Source organism: Hermetia illucens, chromosome 2 (genome assembly GCF_905115235.1).
Source record: "Hermetia illucens chromosome 2, iHerIll2.2.curated.20191125, whole genome shotgun sequence".
Classification (NCBI taxonomy): domain Eukaryota; kingdom Metazoa; phylum Arthropoda; class Insecta; order Diptera; family Stratiomyidae; genus Hermetia; species Hermetia illucens.
Genome location: NC_051850.1, coordinates 11,497,117 through 11,516,382, shown reverse-complemented (window position 1 = coordinate 11,516,382; position 19,266 = coordinate 11,497,117). Strand labels below are relative to the sequence as shown.

Here is a 19,266-nt window from a genome sequence, read left to right as displayed (position 1 = left end):
AAGTTAAGTCCTAAAAATTTTTTTAGGCTTTGTCGATATAGAGACATTCTTGTAGCCCTGCCTTAGATCCCTTATTTATTTGGGAGCCAGGAAGGGTGAAAAGAAAAAGGAAGCACTACCCCAACTGGTAGAAAAGGAGCTTGCAACCATTACTGTCGGCATTCTCAAAGACCTTAAACCTTTTCTTAAAGTTCCATGCAATATTTCAAAATGCTGAAGCTCATTTCCGCCCCTACCCTCACAACGAACACCTCCAAATGAACTGATATTCCGTCCGAATAAATCCATTCGTTTCTGACCACAAAACTGAAATTGTCTTTCGATTGGGCGAGTCACAATTCAGATTTTTCTTTCCTGTCGTTTAATAATGCAGCATTTAAAATCTCACCTCAGAGGGGGGTTTCCTTTCAAGCCTTCACCCAAAAACAATTGTTCCGCCGAGTAGTATATTTATGTTCACGAAGAAAAAAGCTTGCATGATATCTTAACACCACAACTGCCATCCTCTAGCATTCATACGTTCATTGGAGAAGAAAACCACAATTCAAATGACCGACTTGATCCGTCCAAATAGTATTCCATTCCATAGAATCTAAAAGATGTATAAACTGAAGGAAGTGGCATGTCGAAAAATCCATTCAAAAGTGGTTTTAATTTATAGCGTCATGCTATTATGGTCAGTACTTTTGTGCCTGCATACGGGTACTTGTGTCTTTCTATGGCCATGCCTTGAAGCCTGGACGAGGACTGAACAGTCTTCGTCGCTTTTGTGGTTCTTCCAGGCAACAGAATGCAATAAAGCGATGCAGCCTCTACTCTACTTTATAGCTTCTCCATTTCTTAGCCCCATGCATCAGTGACGAGGCTCATAATGTATGGAAGAGCCCCTAGGTCGACACAACGGCATGAAGTACATGACATGATATAACTGGTGAAAAAAAACTTAGCCCCAAAGTCGTCCGATTCGCCACCTTCTTATCCTTGTCCTTCGTTCTAGTATGTGGGGATATCAGAAGAGGCAACCGCCTGTATTATACATTTGGTGTGCAATGGACAAAGTGCTATATCTGTCGGACATGCTGTAAAAGAAATAAATCTTTTCAGCACCATGAAATTTATTATGTTCTGTTTCTGGTCCTCAGTTTACTGCAGTTCGTTTTTTTTTTCTGGTCCTCTCCTATGGGAGTGTTCGGTTGTATGCTTGGTGGACATGAGTGTTTTGCATACCCAGATTCTGTTCAGGGCACAAAACACATTCTAGGGCGCGAGAATGCATTAAATCGATTATTTCCGTTTTAATATATTCCATTTTGTGCACAGCATGACTTTGCATTCTTTACTTGAAATTACAATGGCCTGAAAAAAAAACAGATTCAGATTGTTTCATGGCGTGGTCGAGAGGAATACCAGCAGCGGAAACTGCATGCTGAAAACACAACTACAAATTACTAGAAGAAGACATTAAATATGGTCATATATTTCAAATTTCTTAATTAACAAATTGTACACACCAAAAAGTCGTAAAAAGTAGTTTTTCTTCGGTCCGCTGGATGATTCCAGTGAGACCTTAGGGCCAGAGAAAGAAAAACTACAGGGAAAGGAAAGTCGACCCCGTATGGATATAATGGGTAATAATTTGAGAGGCCTCCGTTGAATTGATGGCATTAATTAAAAATGAAAATTTTAATTTGTCCGCTATCACGCTGTCTTTTAGGTCCACTAGTTGAAGTAGTTCAGCTAGTTTGTCTTTGTTGATAATGGAGATATTAAATTTACGATTTGTTGATAATTAGGTCCCACAGGGTTCCGATGTTGGTCCTCTGTTGTTCACCCTATGAAAAGTTGCCCATTGTCCGGTATCATTTCTGGTTTTGCCTATCGTTGAATATCTGTTTTGATGGCATAAATTTGGAGACAATTTCTATAGATATCCGGTGAACAGGATTATTTACGAGAATCGCTCTGACATAGAATTTTATTGGGAGGAGGATTTGGTGGGAACTTTCCCAGTGGAGACTATCTACTTTCACCTCCCGCTGAACTCTCGGATTTTCTTAAAGCCAATCAGTTGTGCTCGAATCCTTTCTCAACCCCAATTCTATTTAACAGCCAGTTTCCGTGTAAAAGATGTGGAGGACAGAGAAGACAGGGAAGACAGAATCCATTGTATTACCCTGACCTGGCTATCATCTCATTTTAAATTCACTCCAGTTTTGTTCCACCACTTGCTCCCTGAATTCGCCTCTAAAATATCACTTCATACATGGGCCCTCACATCTGGGACGAATTAAAGACATTTCTACCCCTTTTCAAGATGTTCTCTGGAACACATTTAAATTGCAAACATCCAAGGATCGAAAATGTAACAGAAAACTCAAATCGAATGAATAAACTGGAAGAAAAAAGGATTCACCGAACACACGTCTGCTAATGCATACATTTTAGAGACTCTCCCGAGTCGGTTCACTTCAGGCATATAGGCTATCCGATATCCGATTGTATTGAATCTCATTTACGATTGAAATTTTCTTCGGTGTTTTCCCTTTTTCCTGTGCTCTCTCTTTAGTTGAAATCCGGACATACTGAAAGCATTCTGTTGCCATCAGACTACGACCGAAAGCAGCAACAAACATCTTTGCCTCCAATGTTCCGTCCTAACTGTTGTCGATGTCGATTTCCATGGTCTATTTAGTTTCCATTTTCTATTCTCTGATATTCAATTTTATGTACATATATCGTGTTGTTTTGAGACCCTTTTAGAGGAGACAAAAACCAGGAGCAGATTTTCTAGTAATGTTGTGCCGGGCTTTAGTCGTCTATAATGGGAAAACCTCACGCTTCTAACTTCCTTCCTACTTCCTTTTGTCTTTCAAAACAATAAATCGCACAAACACTTAAACGTTTCCCCAAGTAACCCTTTCCTGGAGCATTCAACAAACAGGGGAGACAAAAAATAAAAACGAAAATAAATAAAACAAAAACCGGGAAAAAAGAGCGACAGAAAACCTATCCAGACAAGCCGAGCAGTCTTGTGCTAAGAGCACCAGGCCATGGTACCTATAAAATTGAGCTCCTTCACCCGTTGTCCCGGAGTCCTTTTTTTGAAATTTTTACATATGCTGCCTGTGACTGAAAACTCGACGAAACAAATACAGGATATCCTCCGCACACTACACACCCAATCGATAGATAGATGGATAGACAGGACAAAAGGATCTCTCAGAATATTCTCCTGCAATTTAAATTCGAAATAGAATGTCGTTTTCACAGTTAGACTAGGCCAGAAGGCTCCCAACTATGGCATGCCTGTAGGTTTTTTTTTACATCTCTTATAGTCCTTTCGCATGAAATAATCGATCGAACTTTTACTGATGAACTTCCTTCCTTACCGTTTTTTTTTCTCTTATCTTTCCAGAAATCCAGCAAATTTACACACACGAGTTCATCTCGACCGGAACGAGAAGAAAAGGATTCTATTTCTATACCATTAAGATTCTGGATTATACAACAACAACAAGGATAGAAGAAAAACAAAGTTTTACAAAATGAACGAGCTAAATTGGATTTATCGGACGAGACACATTGTTTATTCGCTTTCCATTGTCCTGATACTATTGGCTGTAATTGGACGAACAACAGGTCTAGCCAATTGTCCGATTGGTTGTAAATGTGATGATGAAACTTTGGTGGTAAAATGCGGAGAAGGACATTTAGATGTACTTCCGATTGCCTTGAATCCGTCGATTCAAAGGCTAGTCATAAAGAACAATAAAATTAAAACAATTGATTCATCGATTCAGTTCTATGCGGAATTGACTTTCCTGGATCTGAGCTACAACCACCTGATGAACATCCCCCAGCGGACGTTCGCGTATCAGAGGAAACTTCAAGAGCTCCATCTGAACCATAACAAATTAGGAGCTATCAATAATTTCACATTCATGGGATTGCAATCACTGACGGTCCTGAACTTGAGGGGGAACTATTTGGACGAACTAGAACGAGGCGTTTTCTCGCAACTGACAAAGCTTGAGGAGTTGAATCTTGGGGCGAATCGGATAAGCAAGATAGACCCTACTGCCTTCAATGGACTCGTTAATCTACGAGTGTTGTACTTGGATGACAACACCTTAACGAGCATTCCGACCCCTACGTTCCAAGCTATGCCCAGTCTGGCCGAGCTCTTCCTCGGAAGCAACTCATTCCAGACAATTCAAAAGGAGGCGTTCGTCGACCTGAAAGGATTGAGCCGGCTTGACCTGAAGACAGCCGGTCTTTACAATATTTCACATGAATCCTTGAAGGGATTAGAAGGATTACGCATTTTAGACTTATCGGACAATCGATTGAACCGAATTCCGACTGTGGAGTTGAGTACGTTAACTCGACTGGAGGAGTTAACTCTTGGTCAAAATGTGTTTGAGGTAGTGCCAGAAGGTGCCTTTGTTGGTTTGACCAGTCTCAAAAAATTGGATATTAGCGGTGGACTGAATTTGAAGAGGATCGAAAGTGGAGCTTTTGGTACGAATACAAACCTAGAAACGCTTATTATCGCATCAAACAAGATTCTGACGGAGGTTCAAGAGGGTGCATTGAGTGGCTTACCGCATTTGAAACATGTTACCCTTAGAGACAATGCATTAGCTACGTTGCAAGAAGGACTGTTTCAGTGGAATGATCTTCACACTTTGGACTTGTCAGAGAACGACATATCCTGCGACTGTAGGATACTATGGCTGAGGAACCTGCTAGTTTTGAAGAACGCAACGAATGATAATATCGCCAATGTGCTGTGTAAATCACCAGAAAGGCTGCGTGATGAACCTCTACGAACGGTCAGTCCTGAACTCCTAGGATGCGCACATAGCGATCCCCGGAAACAAGCCATGATTGGAGCTCTCCTTGTAGGATCAGCAGCAACACTCACTGCCCTAGCTCTGATAATATATCGATGTCGCCGAAAAATCCGTGAAGTGCTCAAAGGTGGATGGGGAAACAGCGCGTTGGGTCGCAAAGAGCGCGAATACCAGAAGACTTTTTCCGATGAAGACTACATGGCCCGGCATCAGCATTCTTGCAATTTAGGTGTCCATCCGGCGTTTTCTGCCTACCCCCACCACAACAACCACCACTCATCAATACGACCAATACCGGTGACGGAACTATAGCTAGAAGCGCCACCACCTCCTCCACGGGGGAGGGGTGCCTCGCAGCAGCAATTTCAGCAACTCCAAGTACCAACTTCGACTGCATTAAATAACGGTACTAACGGTTGCCCGCCAACATTCCTACAGCTAAGTCAAGATCATCTGATGATGCAGCAGCACCAACAAGCACAACCCCAGCAACATGCAGTGCTCAAATCGAACAATTCGAACACGATGCCTCACCAAAATCACTACAGCCAACCCCAGTTGATCCTTAATAATCGCACGAATAACAATTTGAACTACGGCAAGCATCACACCATCGGCAGCGATAACTACATTCACCAGAACAGTCACTATTCGCTACCCTTGGAACGGGACTGTGAACCACCCTCGCCTGCCCTTACACCCCCTCCTCCTGCGCTACCCATGCGAAACGGTAGCATAAATAATAGCAATACAGCCGGTCGAAGGTCACTAACATCGCGGCATTATCATTGATGATCTTTTAGAAGTTATTAGGTATAGAAATATAATTAATAATTATATTATTACAAACAATTTGAAAAGATACTGATACAAAAATTATTAATTTAAATAATAAGCAGAAAACACACAAAAGCATTACCACGAACAAGAGAAACTATAGAAAGTGAAAAATTGAGTCATAGGAATTTTACTATAAACAAAAAAGATACATCCCAGGCGATCACCATCAGAGAAAAGTGACGCCGGGCATATTAGATACATATGGGAGTTCGGGCTAAGCAAACAACCAAACAATTGAAAACTATCTTGCCCTCGATAAATATTAATTTATTTTTTGTAAAACACACGATGCTTTTCGCCCCCATACAAATTAATGTCACGTATTTTATGAAACTTATACTGTAATTCCTATACTAGCCGAAAAGATGGTCATCGGTTACCATAGAGTTTCTGCTGGTCCACGACCTCCTAAATCTCATATCAATGAACCCTTCTGGGAACTTAAAGGAACCTAAACAGGACGAGGGACTCTATACGACCCGATGACCATGCGACCACTATTGAAAACTAAAAGCAAAAATTTTGAAAAGCAACTCGAAATCAAGGAGATCAGTCAAAAAGTCATAAAAGATAAACTTACGGAACAAAAAGATATAATATTTGTGAACATTTAACAAAGGATGAAAAGGAAACAATTAAAAGACTTGTAAATTTTGTAATTGTGTAAATATATACAACCAATTAATTATTATTGATAATATTATAAGTGAATAAAAAAATAAGTTACTTTTAGACTATTGTTTTCTAAGTATATGGAGCCGAAGGGTGGGGGTTGTTTAAATTGGGAGAATTGTTACATAAAGTCAATGTTCTTGAGCCAAACTACACAAAAACCCTTCTGGAATAACTTGTACTAATTCTTCCCATCTCAAACCATCCCCCACCTCCTCGGCTGGAGACGCAACAATTCCAGTGATTTTACTTACGTAAGAAATAAAACCGACACAAACGAGATGAAAAAAAAAAAATAGAATACACACGAAAAAAATATAACAAAAAAGTATTGTATCTAAATTCCAGGAAGAATTCAAGAAACCTATATAGTCATAAAATAAACAAAAACAAAACTAAACCATTCGAAATTGAATCTTTTCTGCTTAAATTGCCTTTTGTGTAATGTATTTATTGTTTTGTAAATAAAAAAAATAAATCTAAATTTGAACTTTAAGTTTTTTGAGTTATAAACTTGTATAAATTTGGATGAACAAAAAAAAATCCAATCCAAGAAAAAAGATCATCTTGAAATACCACTTTGTCATTCACCATCCACCCCGAATGGATCGCGAAATAGCAAACTGTATTGTGAAATGTGCTGTAAATTATTATCTTTATCTTTTTTTGTGTATCGATTTTTAATTGAAATAATTTTAGATTTTTCGTTGATCATAATAATATAAATATTTGATACAATGATAATTGTGAAATTTCGACTAAAGATCTTTACTCACTACTATAATTATTTAAGTTTATATACTTGTATGTAACATTCTATTTTTTTGTATATAGTCTTCGAATTCGAATTGATACATAATGAAAAACACAACAACAAAATCTATGGAAACAACAAAAATATGGTTATATATTGAGAAAGAAATGGAAGAAAAGAAAAAACAGCGAAAAAAAATATTTAAAAAAAAATAACTTAAAAAAATTGAAATAAACATTCGATACTTAATTGAAAATCTTTGTGTTTTAACTACTGAAAAGGAAGAGTGAAGGGCGGTTTATTTTCGCCGAGGGGAGGGGGGTTCTCAATGTTTTGCTAATTCGGATTTTATTGTAAGTATGAATAGACTTTGTTTTCAGGATATCCTCACAAGGTAAAAAGCGTATTCTCTTACTAATTTCGAAAATCTCTGTAGAGATCTGAATCACTCCCGATTTCAGAGCAAAATTTCATTGAAATCGGTTTACTATTTGTTTGTCTGCCCGCCCGTCTGTCAGCCTGCCTGCCTCATTTCCCGCGAAGTCTTTAAAAGACACGTGTATGTATACTGTAAGATTGTGTAAAAGACCCAATAAAACCACCCCTGTCTAGCGTCCTCTTGCGGACGGAACCACCAGAAAGTATTACCTACTAGACCTAGACTGCACTGAATCTACCCAACGATCAGGTTAAGCGCAGTTTTCTGCTCAACTATATTGTCTTTGTCACTGTTTCCTCTAGACTCCTCCTTTCCTATACGAATCTAAGAGCGAATACCGGCAGTTAGGTATTTACGTTATCCGCCAATGACTCGTGAGAAATCGCGTGAAATTATAGTTTATCTGTCTGTGCCAGACGTGCATCACGGATTTGCAGGCTCTCTAAGGCAATATTGATATTGGACGGCTACTTCAAAAAATTCAGCCTAGTGTCTATCATCACTGCAAAGTATTTGATTGCTGGTTTTTAAGTGATGATGTACCACTAACATAACAAAATTTAAATTCAATATTTTAAACGCTTTATTACCTTCAAATACTTGACTTTTCAACCATCACGTTCAGCTAGTCGGAGTTCCACTGTCTACCAGTTTCTCTTCGCCCTCCTGAGCGCCACGAAGCGGCTAGTGTCAACTTTAGACAAAGAATTTGGAGTTTCCATACCTTCGAAAAAAATCTATTCACTAAGCATGCCTCAAACAGCTCCTCCCTCTCTTGTGCTTAACAGCCAGTTCAAGCGCTTTGTGTGGTACATCGGCTCGGTGTTTTGTTTACTACCAGCCTACTGAAAATACCCAGTATTCCTTCGTTGTTACTGCGAGTATTTTTTTAGATGGAAACCTCAAAAAGACACTGCTGTTCCAGGTTGCAGTAATGCCGCCAATATCCCCGCGGGACTGAAGTGAAATATTACATGGCGAATAGGGCACTTGTTTATGCCAGCACAACCAAATCACGCGTCCGTCGCACTTTCCGGGCTCGTTTCAGTTCCTGCAGCTTCCCCTATATTGCAGCTACTATTGTGTTTATCGCACTTCAATTTGCTAAAAACCTCACCATCTCCTACACGAAATTATGGGGTCCGATAACTGCGTTGAGGGTGGCCTCCCTCTTTTAGTCGCGAACCTCAGACAGTGGAACATAACATGTTCCGGGTCCTCGGGTGTAGCGGCGCATTCGGGGCATTGCACACCCTCTGCATGGTTGGCCGGTATGCCGAACTTACCCTTCACTGGTTCACTGCGATATCCAGTGCGTACGACCATACAGGAGTCGCGTAAAGCAGGTTGGATTTCATCACCCCTGCGGTAAGCAGCTGGCGAATAGATTTTGGCCCTCCAACATCAGGCATCATCCTTGCTAGAGATGAGCCAGCCATTGCTGTCTTTTTGCGTGCGTAGTCCAGTTGCCCCTCGAAGCTCAACTTGGCATCGATAATTTCCCCTAGGTATCTAATGATCAATTTTGAGACGACCTGATGGTTAATAAGGACCGCATCCGACTTCACCATTTGGAATCATGCTTTGATGGTATAAATGCTTTCGTTTGCATACAGTTCCACGTCCTGGTGGTGTTTGGCAACTACAACCATTGCCAGGTCGTCTGCAAAATCAATCAATGTTGCCTTCTTTGACACGCGAAGGCCGAGAAATCCGTCGTACATTATGTTCCACAGCAGGGGCCCCAGTATAGAACTTTTGTGAACACTTGCCGTCACAACGTATTCCTTCGCGCCGTCGCCCGCCTCGTACCAAAGAAGTCTCTCCTGAAGGTAATTCTCGATTACACGAGCTAAGTAACCAGGGTTACCCAGTTTAGCCAGGGTGCCCTTAATCCAATCCCAATTAGCCCAGTTAAAGGCATTTCTGACATCCAGCGTCACCATTGCGCAGCACTTATCAGCGGGCGATGCCTCGCGGGCCGGATCAACAACCGGTGCAATGGCGTCGACTGTGGGCCGCGCCCTGCAAAACCCGTTCTGCCGCTCCGATAGACTACCCGTCAGGTCGATGAACGGAAGCAGCCTGTTGTAAATCACCCTCTCCAACATCCCCATAATGTCTAAAAGGCAGATATGGTGATATGAAGAGGGTGCGCCAGGTGGTTTTTGGGCTTTCAGTAGCAGAACCAACTTCCGCCTTTTTACTGCGCATGAAACACTCCTTCCACCATGCACGATACAAATGTACTTTTTAACCATGGCGGCCAAATTTTAGTAGCCAACTTCAGGGTTTCGTTCGGAATCCCATCCAATTCCGAAGCCTTATTATCCCCGTTTCGTCCACTGATCTCCCATAGTTCCTCCTTGGTAACCCCTGGGATTGGGAAGACGTCCTGTTGCACCGTTGGTTGAGGTCCACTTTCTTTCTGTTGTGGGAACGTCACTTACGGTGATCTTTATCCACGAATCTTGTTCATTACAACCTTCTAAGCAGTGCCCCACTGGTTCGTATTTGCCTCGAGGCACAACTGCTTGTAGCAATTCCGCTTACTTTTCCGTATAGCCTTCTTGAGACTACTTCTACTACTACGATGTTCTGGCTTCCCTCTGATCCTTCTCGCTCGCGGACACGATGCTCTCATTAGCGCGATTTCTTGGTTCGATCAGTAGTTTGGTTTTTTACTGCGGTGAAACTTCCGTTGCGCGTTAATATTACTGGTTCACTTATTCCAGCGCCGTTCCTGATGTCGAAAAAGATGGCCTGGTGGTAACTGCGAGTGTAGTGTTCACACACCTGCCAGGCTATCCCTCTCGCCAACAAGATACAGAGGGAAGTTAGATCGACGATTGAGCCTAGCCCGGCGCCTCGGAAGGTGAGCACGCATCCAAAGTTGGTTGATGAGTCTTTCATCCACGTAGCATCAACGTAGTTTCGCTAAGGTGCACATATTACCCACACGTCCACATTCGGATCTCGAATGGTTTGCGAGAGGAAGGAGTCTTGAGCTACCTAGCAATGGTTGAGGTTGATTTGTATCAACCTTACTTAGCCCTACGATTCAGCGCCCTCCTATATGCCGGGCACCTGCCACCACCTGCAACGTGTCGGTCGTCCATTCCCTTTTTCCCTTTACACAACATGCATCGTGGATCTCCCGTGCACTCTTGGATAAGGTGGCCCTCTTCTCCACACTTCCTGCATCTTCCCGACCTATCATGCTCACTAGCACATGCTGCCGGAAAGTGACCGAAACTGAGGCATCTCAAGCATCTCTTAAGCCGGCATATGGCCCAACCTATTTTTACATTGGCCCCAATAGTCAGTTTAGTCCCTGATTCCACCAGCAAGTTAATAGTAGCGGTCTGTGTACTTCCATATGGCTTCTTCATTTATTTGATGGCACTTTCTTCTATTTCGCTAAGGTTGAATTGTTCCCTTAGCGCAGCACAGATATCCTCTCGTGATGTGACCTCGTCCTCCTATCTCTCCCCCTCCTCCTATCTAGGGTCGAAAATCACAACCGATAACAGCTACGATGATGAAATCCGCGCACGGTTGTTGTCAGCCAACAGAGTCTATTTCAGCTTACAAAAACTATTCCGCTCGAAACGTCTCACCACAGGATCAAAGCTCTTACTGTGCTGTCAGATCTTGCCAGTCCTCATGTATTACTCGCAGACTTGGGTTCTTAGCAAGAACAATTGCGAACTCTTGACCGCGTTCAAGAGAAGAATCCTGCGAAGAATTTTTGGCCCCCTACATGAGGATGGACGATTCCATAGTCTACATAACGATGAAATCTATGAGGGATACCATGATCGCAGGTTGTGGATAAAATCTGGCTCAATAGGTTACGGTTGGCGGGCCAGTTAATCCATATGGATGAAGATGATCCAGCCCGGAAAGTCTGTAAGGGCAATATCTATGGTAGAAGCGATGGCGTAGGTCAGGACGCCAGACAGCTTTTAGGGATATCGAATTGGTAGACCTTGGCGCAAAACCGGGATGTCTAGAGTTCTTTATTGAGGTAGGCCTAGAGCGGATATCGGTTGTTGCACCGTTGATGATGATGTGACCTCGTCTAACTTTTTGCACTCGATTAGTATCTGTTGCTTTCGAGCTTTCGCGTCTGCTTGCTCACCTAGCACCTTTTCCTCCTGGCAGCGAAAACTATCTCCTATTTTTTTCGCAAGATTTGTTTAGCTCCAGGATCAGATCCCCCTTTTAGGTACCCCTGATACCTATCACACTGCCACACAAGTCTGTCAATTACGAATCCGCTTTGGCTTTCTAATGGATATCGGTTTAAAATATAATATCTCGTTTCATAGAAATAATGATTATTTCCGGACGAATCAACTTTTTCTCTTTTTCTTTCGCCGCCCCCCTTTGTCCATTCTTCGGGCATACGAGATGTAGGCCCTTCAGCTTTCATCGGCAAAAAGGCCTTTTTCTTCTTGGCCACTTGTTGGGCACCAAGGGATTCACTTACTCCCTACTCCGTTTGCCTGCGTTCTCACCTACCTTATGTTGAGGTGCCATCACATGTGTCTCTCGCGTGACTTTGCCACATGGCGCTTGGACGTTTTTCTCCACTCCCGCCCTAATATAGAAAAACTTAATGCCACGTATCAGAGCCCTGATATTTTGTTGGATATTCCGCCTACCCTTAATGAATTCACAAAGTTCAATTATGCGTTCGCCCAATGAAATAAACGTTGTTGTAGTTTGCTGCCTTCCACGATCGTCTTTTATAGCATCGATAATTATGTCAGTCCTGAGGACATTGGAAATTCCGTTCCGAGTCCACGGCGAATCTCAACTACCTAGGACAACATTGTGCATTAAATATAAAAGTATTGATTCTGATGATTTGTAAGTTTACTTACAACTATTTTGCGGGGGTGATGCCTCTACCCTTCCCTTCCAATGTTTGTATATTTCATATCCTGACCTTTTTCGGTTCCCAGATTTAATTTCTTTTGTTTTATGCTCCCGACAATTCTTACTAAACTATCAGTACCTTGACCATACGAATTTTCGGGATTTTACTGTAGATCTATTCCACAAAATAAAATATCAGGCAGTTTAGCATTTCCGCTTTTGTGACCAAGGATGGTCACTCAGGAAAAAGAAAGCACGCTAACAATGATACTGAATTCATAGATCTTGGCAACAAGCCAATCGCTTCAATCTTGATCGGAAAGGATTCGATTAAAATTAACGCGATAAAGCCCTTGATACCTTATATCTACATGGGACTGATCATATAGGTTCTGAAAGCCGCAGTAAAATGTTTCAATTCCATTCTACTACAAACCAGCATGAAATAGATACATCCATCCATTGCCCCAGGGAGGGTAGAAGTATATGCATATTCCAACAGCTACGTAAAAATAGGTTCAAAATAAATACATATTTTATGTTACCTCTTAAACAGTAAAATGTAAGCACAGCGAATTACAATGTTGAACTTTGATGGAAAATTCGTATGAATCCTCTTCTACTCAAGTATCGCAAAACCAACGCAATCTGCTTTCTGTTCTATTCAATCTATTAAGCATTCAATAATCGTTCAAGTACCCCAACACTGAGCATCCCGAACTCCACTTAAATTTAACGCAAATTCAATAGGAAAACACAATAATAAAATCATTAAGTTCCGTATTTATTCAATTATTACTCAACAATCGCCACCAAAATTAACTTTAAATTCGATATCCATATCTTTCACACACATTCAGAACGCGCACAACGTAATGATGATTACATTGCAGATAAATCCGTGAAAAAATCCCAGATAAAATGCCATACAAATTATTTCGCCAACAACAAAGCCTTCGACCGTGCTTCCTCTAAGCGTGGCTCCTCCAGAATACCTTAATTACATAGTTGGCGTAATACGGTGAGAAATCATACAGTACCTATCAGGTAATACATATCTTTCGGATAATGTGATGTATCTGTGTGAAAAAAAAGATGCATTGAAAACGAATGAATTCTTTTTGGTATCATTAGTGACGGTCTGAGGAAGCAATGGTGTCGGAAAAAGTATAGAAATCATTCAATTCAAAGTTTTCGATTTCGTTACTTGAAAGGAATGTATCTTATAGTCTCAGAATATTTATTTTATATAAGTCTTTCCGGTTGAGAAAAGACACGTAATTTTTAGTTTTGTGACCATGTACGGTAGAGTGGTAGTTTTTAGACTTTCTTTAGTAGATGGAAGGGCAAATGGAGCTAAAAGATTCAATAGTAAAGAGAGTACGTTCACTTGCTTCTTAAATTGGGCATATCTTTTACTGAAAATGTTCCTGCACAAGCAAGGGCGATAGAGTCAAAGGAATATGTGACTCTTTTTGTTTCCGTAATTCGTATCCTTGACTCTTCCGAGCTATCCGATCATATTAGGCCAAACCTTTGTAATGGCTTATTGGATTGGGCAGTCATCAAAAGACCATCTGAGTTGGCTAGAATTAATCAAAAGTTTAGAGCTATCTCAAGAACCTAAAAAGATGCCTAAGCCGCTATGTCCAATATGTCGAACTCCAGAACCCACTATCTCGACATCTGGACATGTTCCAGACTTGTTTTGTTAGTAACTATGAAAGTTACCACGTGGAAGCATTCTCATTCTTCTTCTACTTTTTCCAGATTTGATCCCCGATTATCTTTTTGTGGGCAGTGAGTTGAAATGCCTTTACACGCAAAGTGCCAGATTTCTGCCTCAGACGAATTACCGACTGAAAACCCCCTTAGGCATCTAGCTCTCTAACCCGGAACCGTTTGACATATTGACTCAGGTCAAGCCAATTCAGGACAGGAGTGACTCAGGAAGCTTCAACTACCCTCGCATCTCCCCTATCCATCTCCCTCTTTTCCCCTTTAAGTACACTATGAGTGTAACGAGCCACTCAGTTCCACGTGTCCTTGCTCTGCAGCATGTCCTCAATTATGGTGTTGGGGACACTTGATACCCTTCCATCGAAAGGTAATGGCGTCGCGTTCCTTCCTTCTGCAGAAAAAAAAGAGGTACATTATCCATTACATCCTTGCAATAAATACAGTCAGGCGACCGTGATTTCCTGATTGGGTGCATGTAAGATTGGAACTACCCATATCCGCTTAGCAGCTGGGTTAGGAAATAGTCAATCTCACCGTGCTTTTAATTGAACCACGGCCGCACGTTGTTGATGAGAAGCGCGGTCCATCAACCTCTCCATTCTCTTTCTCGAGGTTGTTACCAAGCGCAGACAGCACGGGCTCTTTTTTCACAAGTGAAGCCTTCCTTATTTCCCTTGCATTCTCTGAGGTACATAAACCTTAGCTCAGCAGCATGGAGATCGATCGTAATAACTCCAGCTATCATCATAACTAACAGATAATAAGATAGGCGGGCACAACTCGCAGAGCCCGTCGTATTTGTACTTGCGATATGTCTCCTTACTGAGGGAGTCAACCCATGCTTCACAACCATAAAGAAGGACGGACTGAACCGCACTCATCAGCAAGCAACGCGTACCAGATAAGAGACCTCTGACATTGAACATCAGTCGGCAAATCGCAGACATTCTAGCCGCAGCCTAGTTTTCGGAGTTATGACTCTGCTTGAAGGAGCTCATCTTCGTGTCCATCATGATGCCAAGGTATTTCGCCGCCAGTTTCGACAAGACCGTGGATTTTTCAGCCTTAATTAGGCAGGACTCTGGGAACCTTCTCCTCGATCAGGGTAACGACTTCGGTTTCCCCACAGCAAGGAAGAACCCAAGTTTAGCCATCTCTCCACTTACTCGCTGCGTTAACTTCCTCAACCGTGCGTGCGGCAACAAGTGGCGCAACATCATTCGCATATACGGCCGGATGTGATCTATAAACCATCTCACCAAGTCACAGCAGACTATTGAATTAGGTGTTCCAAATGTCCGAGCTAAAGACAGATCTCTGAGCCACCCGTGATATGATGTTCTTTCTGCGCTTCCGCGCTATATCCGGCATACTGAGAGGACGATACGCTGACGGTGCCCCGGAGTCGTTTTGCTCTTGCTTATCACCATAAGTCTCGCAACCTTTCAGCGGCAGGAAAAAATATCCTCTCTCAAACAGACGTTGTATGCCCTGATTTTATATATAAGTTTCAACACTTCGCAGGGAATACCATCCGATACTGATGCTTTTTATCCTTCATGGACAAGACCGACTCCTCTTGTTTACAGTGAAAAGTGGGCATTGCTTAGTATTGACTCCCTCACCCACAAGGCCAGCTCGGATGGGGTGGGCAGGAAAAAGGTCTGCGCGATTTATTCCTTCTTCGCTGTTTCCATGGAACAAGGTGATCGATGGATTTCGAGTTTTTTGGAAACCAGCATATAGCCAAGGCCCCATGGTTCTTTCTTGCATGCTGAGCAACCCACCAAAGTCTGAGGCAGTTTCTTCGTAGGCCTGCAATTTCAGCCATCCACCAGTACACAGATAATATGGCGGGAGGCAGTTGTCTTTTGGGGGCAAATGCATAACAGGCTGCTGTGATAAGGTTCATTGTTGAATTAACTAGCGATTCAGTCTGTCTGCGCTTGGATACTGCTGCTGATTTACCATACTTGAAGGAACTCCGCAACACAAGTTACAGGGATATTGCTCTCGCAACCATGGCGCCGGAATGTCGGAGAACTACAGATATTTAGGACAATGAGTCCTGTCCTAGCAGACATCTCCAAAATCTGTGTGCTTCAGGAATTTGGTAGGGGCATGTCCCATTCCAGGGCTCTAGCATGAAAGTCTCCTCCGACTAAAACTATTCCTCCCGTGTTTCTAATTTCGTCCTGTAAGGCGACGAGCCTATTCCGAAAAGCAGACATAGATCGTTCGGTGTAAGGTAAATTCTGTAATACCTTACGTCCGCGCAACGAACCCAAATGAGCCATCTGCTCGACCATGTGCCTGCACTCACAAACTAACCACATCTCTCACCCAGATGGTAGCAGTAAGCAAGAAAGTAAGTTCCAATCCCAGCGCTGCTTTTTAAAAAGTTACAAGTCAGCTCGTTTATCCTGCATCATCGATCAACAACTAGTGAGCAGTTTGTTTGCTTGCAGAATGTGGATCATCTTGCTTGGCTTCTCGCTTTTTAGAAGTCTTCTTTGAAGACCTGGCACCACCTGAATCCGGGAATATGAGTCATGTCTTCTTTCTGCAGACCGTGTTTCTTGCAAAAGACATTGCAGGCAGATTCACAAGTCTCCACATTGTGCCCGGATTCGCCACACTTGTAACACAAAATGCTTCTATCCTGCCTTTTGCAAGCCACTTCTATATGTCCGTACCCAAACACTTAAAAGAGCGGATTGGAACTCCCCACCCCTTATGCTGTAAATTGTCCTCCCAATCTTTATTTTCCCGCAATGAAGAAGTTGGTTCGCTGTCTTCCCAGGAACAGTGGCAACGGCCAATTATTGTCCCCTGGAGTTGACAGATGTAACTCCTACCTCAAGGTCTCTGGCATCTGGCGAACCCCCTTTTATCGCTTCATTGGCGCCGTTATGGACTTCTCGGACCACCGACAATATTCAGAAAACCGACTCTTTCGGTTCTGAGTTGCTGCATGTAATACCACAGTAATATCAAGCGGTGGAAGATGTCTCGACGGGGAAAACTAAGCCTTCCGCGCTTCACTTACGTCACAAACGTCGTTCTCACCAGTCGGTTCAGTCAGGACGTCCTGACTGAATCGTAGGGATATGTCACAATCTTAGGTGAATGTGTGTTAAGACGGGAATAGCCACTCGATAGTAGGTAGAGTATCAACTGATGTTTCATGGTTGGACGGAATCGATGTCGTTTTTTTCTTATACCTTTGTTAATGTAGAACTTGTAACTTGGTGGTGATTTTGTACGGATTTTCGAAGTTGCAATCAACGTTCAATGTTCAATCAAAAATGTCGAGAACGTCAAATAATATCAGGGGATAACCTACCAGCGGACCAGATTCGATGTTGTCCTTGATAGCGTTTCGTCTTTCAAGTTGAAGGGCACCCTTGTGGTGAAATCTGGCAAAATGCGTGTAAGGTGGAGAGTGCCATTGTGAGGGACCTTTATCTTTTACCTATCATTAAGGGTTTTTACTCTCTAGATCTGAAAGAGGCATTCTAGCAAATTCAACTGGATTGTACGCTCAAGGATAACACTACCTTCACTATTCCGGGGCAACCGCCTTATCAGTCCATGATAATGCTTTTTGGACCCTGCACTATATCTCAAACTATGAACCGGCTGATAGACAAAGTCGTCCCTGCTCACTTGAATGAGGTTCCATACAAACTGTTCTCTGCAAATCCGAAAACCGTCAAACACTTACGAAATTTCATTAGACCATGTGCGAAATATCATCGATTTGTGCCGAATTGGGCGTTACTGACTGCACCGTCGGCAGGAACGCTTCTAAGGAAGCGTTAGTTTTGCTGAGGAAGCGCTCTCGGTCTTCAATGCTCTGAAAGCAAGTCATTCTTCTGCAACGATCTTGCACAGTCCCGACTTCTCAAGTCATTAAATCTTTCAAGTAAGATGGCACATCTACGGTTTACAAGGAATATAACTGTTTTACCTAGGAGGATATTATTGTATTTTCCTACTTCTGCTTTTTTGTAGAATATGGGGAATACCTACTTTTTTATTCTTATTTGATTGACCAAAGGAACTGTCCATCTCATTCATTGTTATCACACCTAAATGCTATGCAGATGATAAGCCTACAGCAGCAGAACAGCACGAAGACGAACACAAACATCCATCATGAACCGGCATGGCAGGCCAGATCAACGAGATCGAGAGGTTGGGGCTTAACCAACTTTATTTAGCACGCTGAAAGTATGGAATGAATTTAATGGTTTAGTAAGTTTGATTGTCAAGACAGAATAAAATCATTGGTGGTCGTGAGGGAGGAAGGAAAGGCTGATTCCCTCAGATGCTGAGTTTTCTCTGGAGTTCGAAGTACAAACATAAAAGAAGTTAAAATATTCAGTACCGCTGCTAACTGGAATGGAAAAATTTAATTAAATTATTTCTTAACCATTGAAGGATCGCTTAGAATTTACATTTCCTACCCACCTCCGAAGTGACTCCAGCAGGAATCTTTGCAATGATGTATGCCCAATGGCCAAATATTCGGGGTTGTATGAGGCAGTTTTATTTTAGTTATGGTAGACGACAGCTTTGAGAAAGTTCGAGAACGTGCTTTGACAGCTTACTCTCCGTCGCCGGTGATTGCTGATGATTAGCGAAAATCTAGATGAGCTTGTTCATATGGATACGTACTGAGAAGGCGGGCCTGGTCCTTCATTAGTGCTGCGCTAGTGCATAACATGTCTTATCACTTTAATCAGGCGTATCCGCGCAACATCTAGTAAGGAATTTGATTTCAGCTGACGCGTCGGTGTAGTTCACCCACTCTACCTCCACCCAACCATTTAGGGGGAGCCACTAAGAAGCTTAATAATAATAATCGTTAGCGTGATAATCCAGTTAGGTCAGGGCTTTGAAGTATGTTGGAGCACTTCATTCCAGACCGTAAGGGTTCACTACAGGAGGTACCATGTAGAAAGCGCCCGAGATAATTACCCTGATTTGACTCAGGTACTCATTGATCCACAGCTGAATCGACTGGCATCCGACTGCTAGCCAGGATACAAAACCCTCTGCCCTGGATAGAT

At 42.3% G+C, this 19,266-nt stretch overlaps 1 protein-coding gene across 1 annotated transcript in view; it reads left to right on the top strand.

Annotated features, from left to right (window-relative positions):
• LOC119647951 (leucine-rich repeat-containing protein 15) overlaps positions 1-6,686 on the top strand; it is a 72,859-nt gene extending 66,173 nt beyond the window's left edge. The window contains 1 exon segment of the mRNA XM_038049338.1: positions 3,416-6,686. Within this exon segment, the coding sequence (XP_037905266.1) occupies positions 3,546-5,648 (2,103 nt within the window). The 5' untranslated portion in view covers positions 3,416-3,545 and the 3' untranslated portion in view covers positions 5,649-6,686.
• Positions 6,687-19,266: the final 12,580 nt, after the last annotated feature.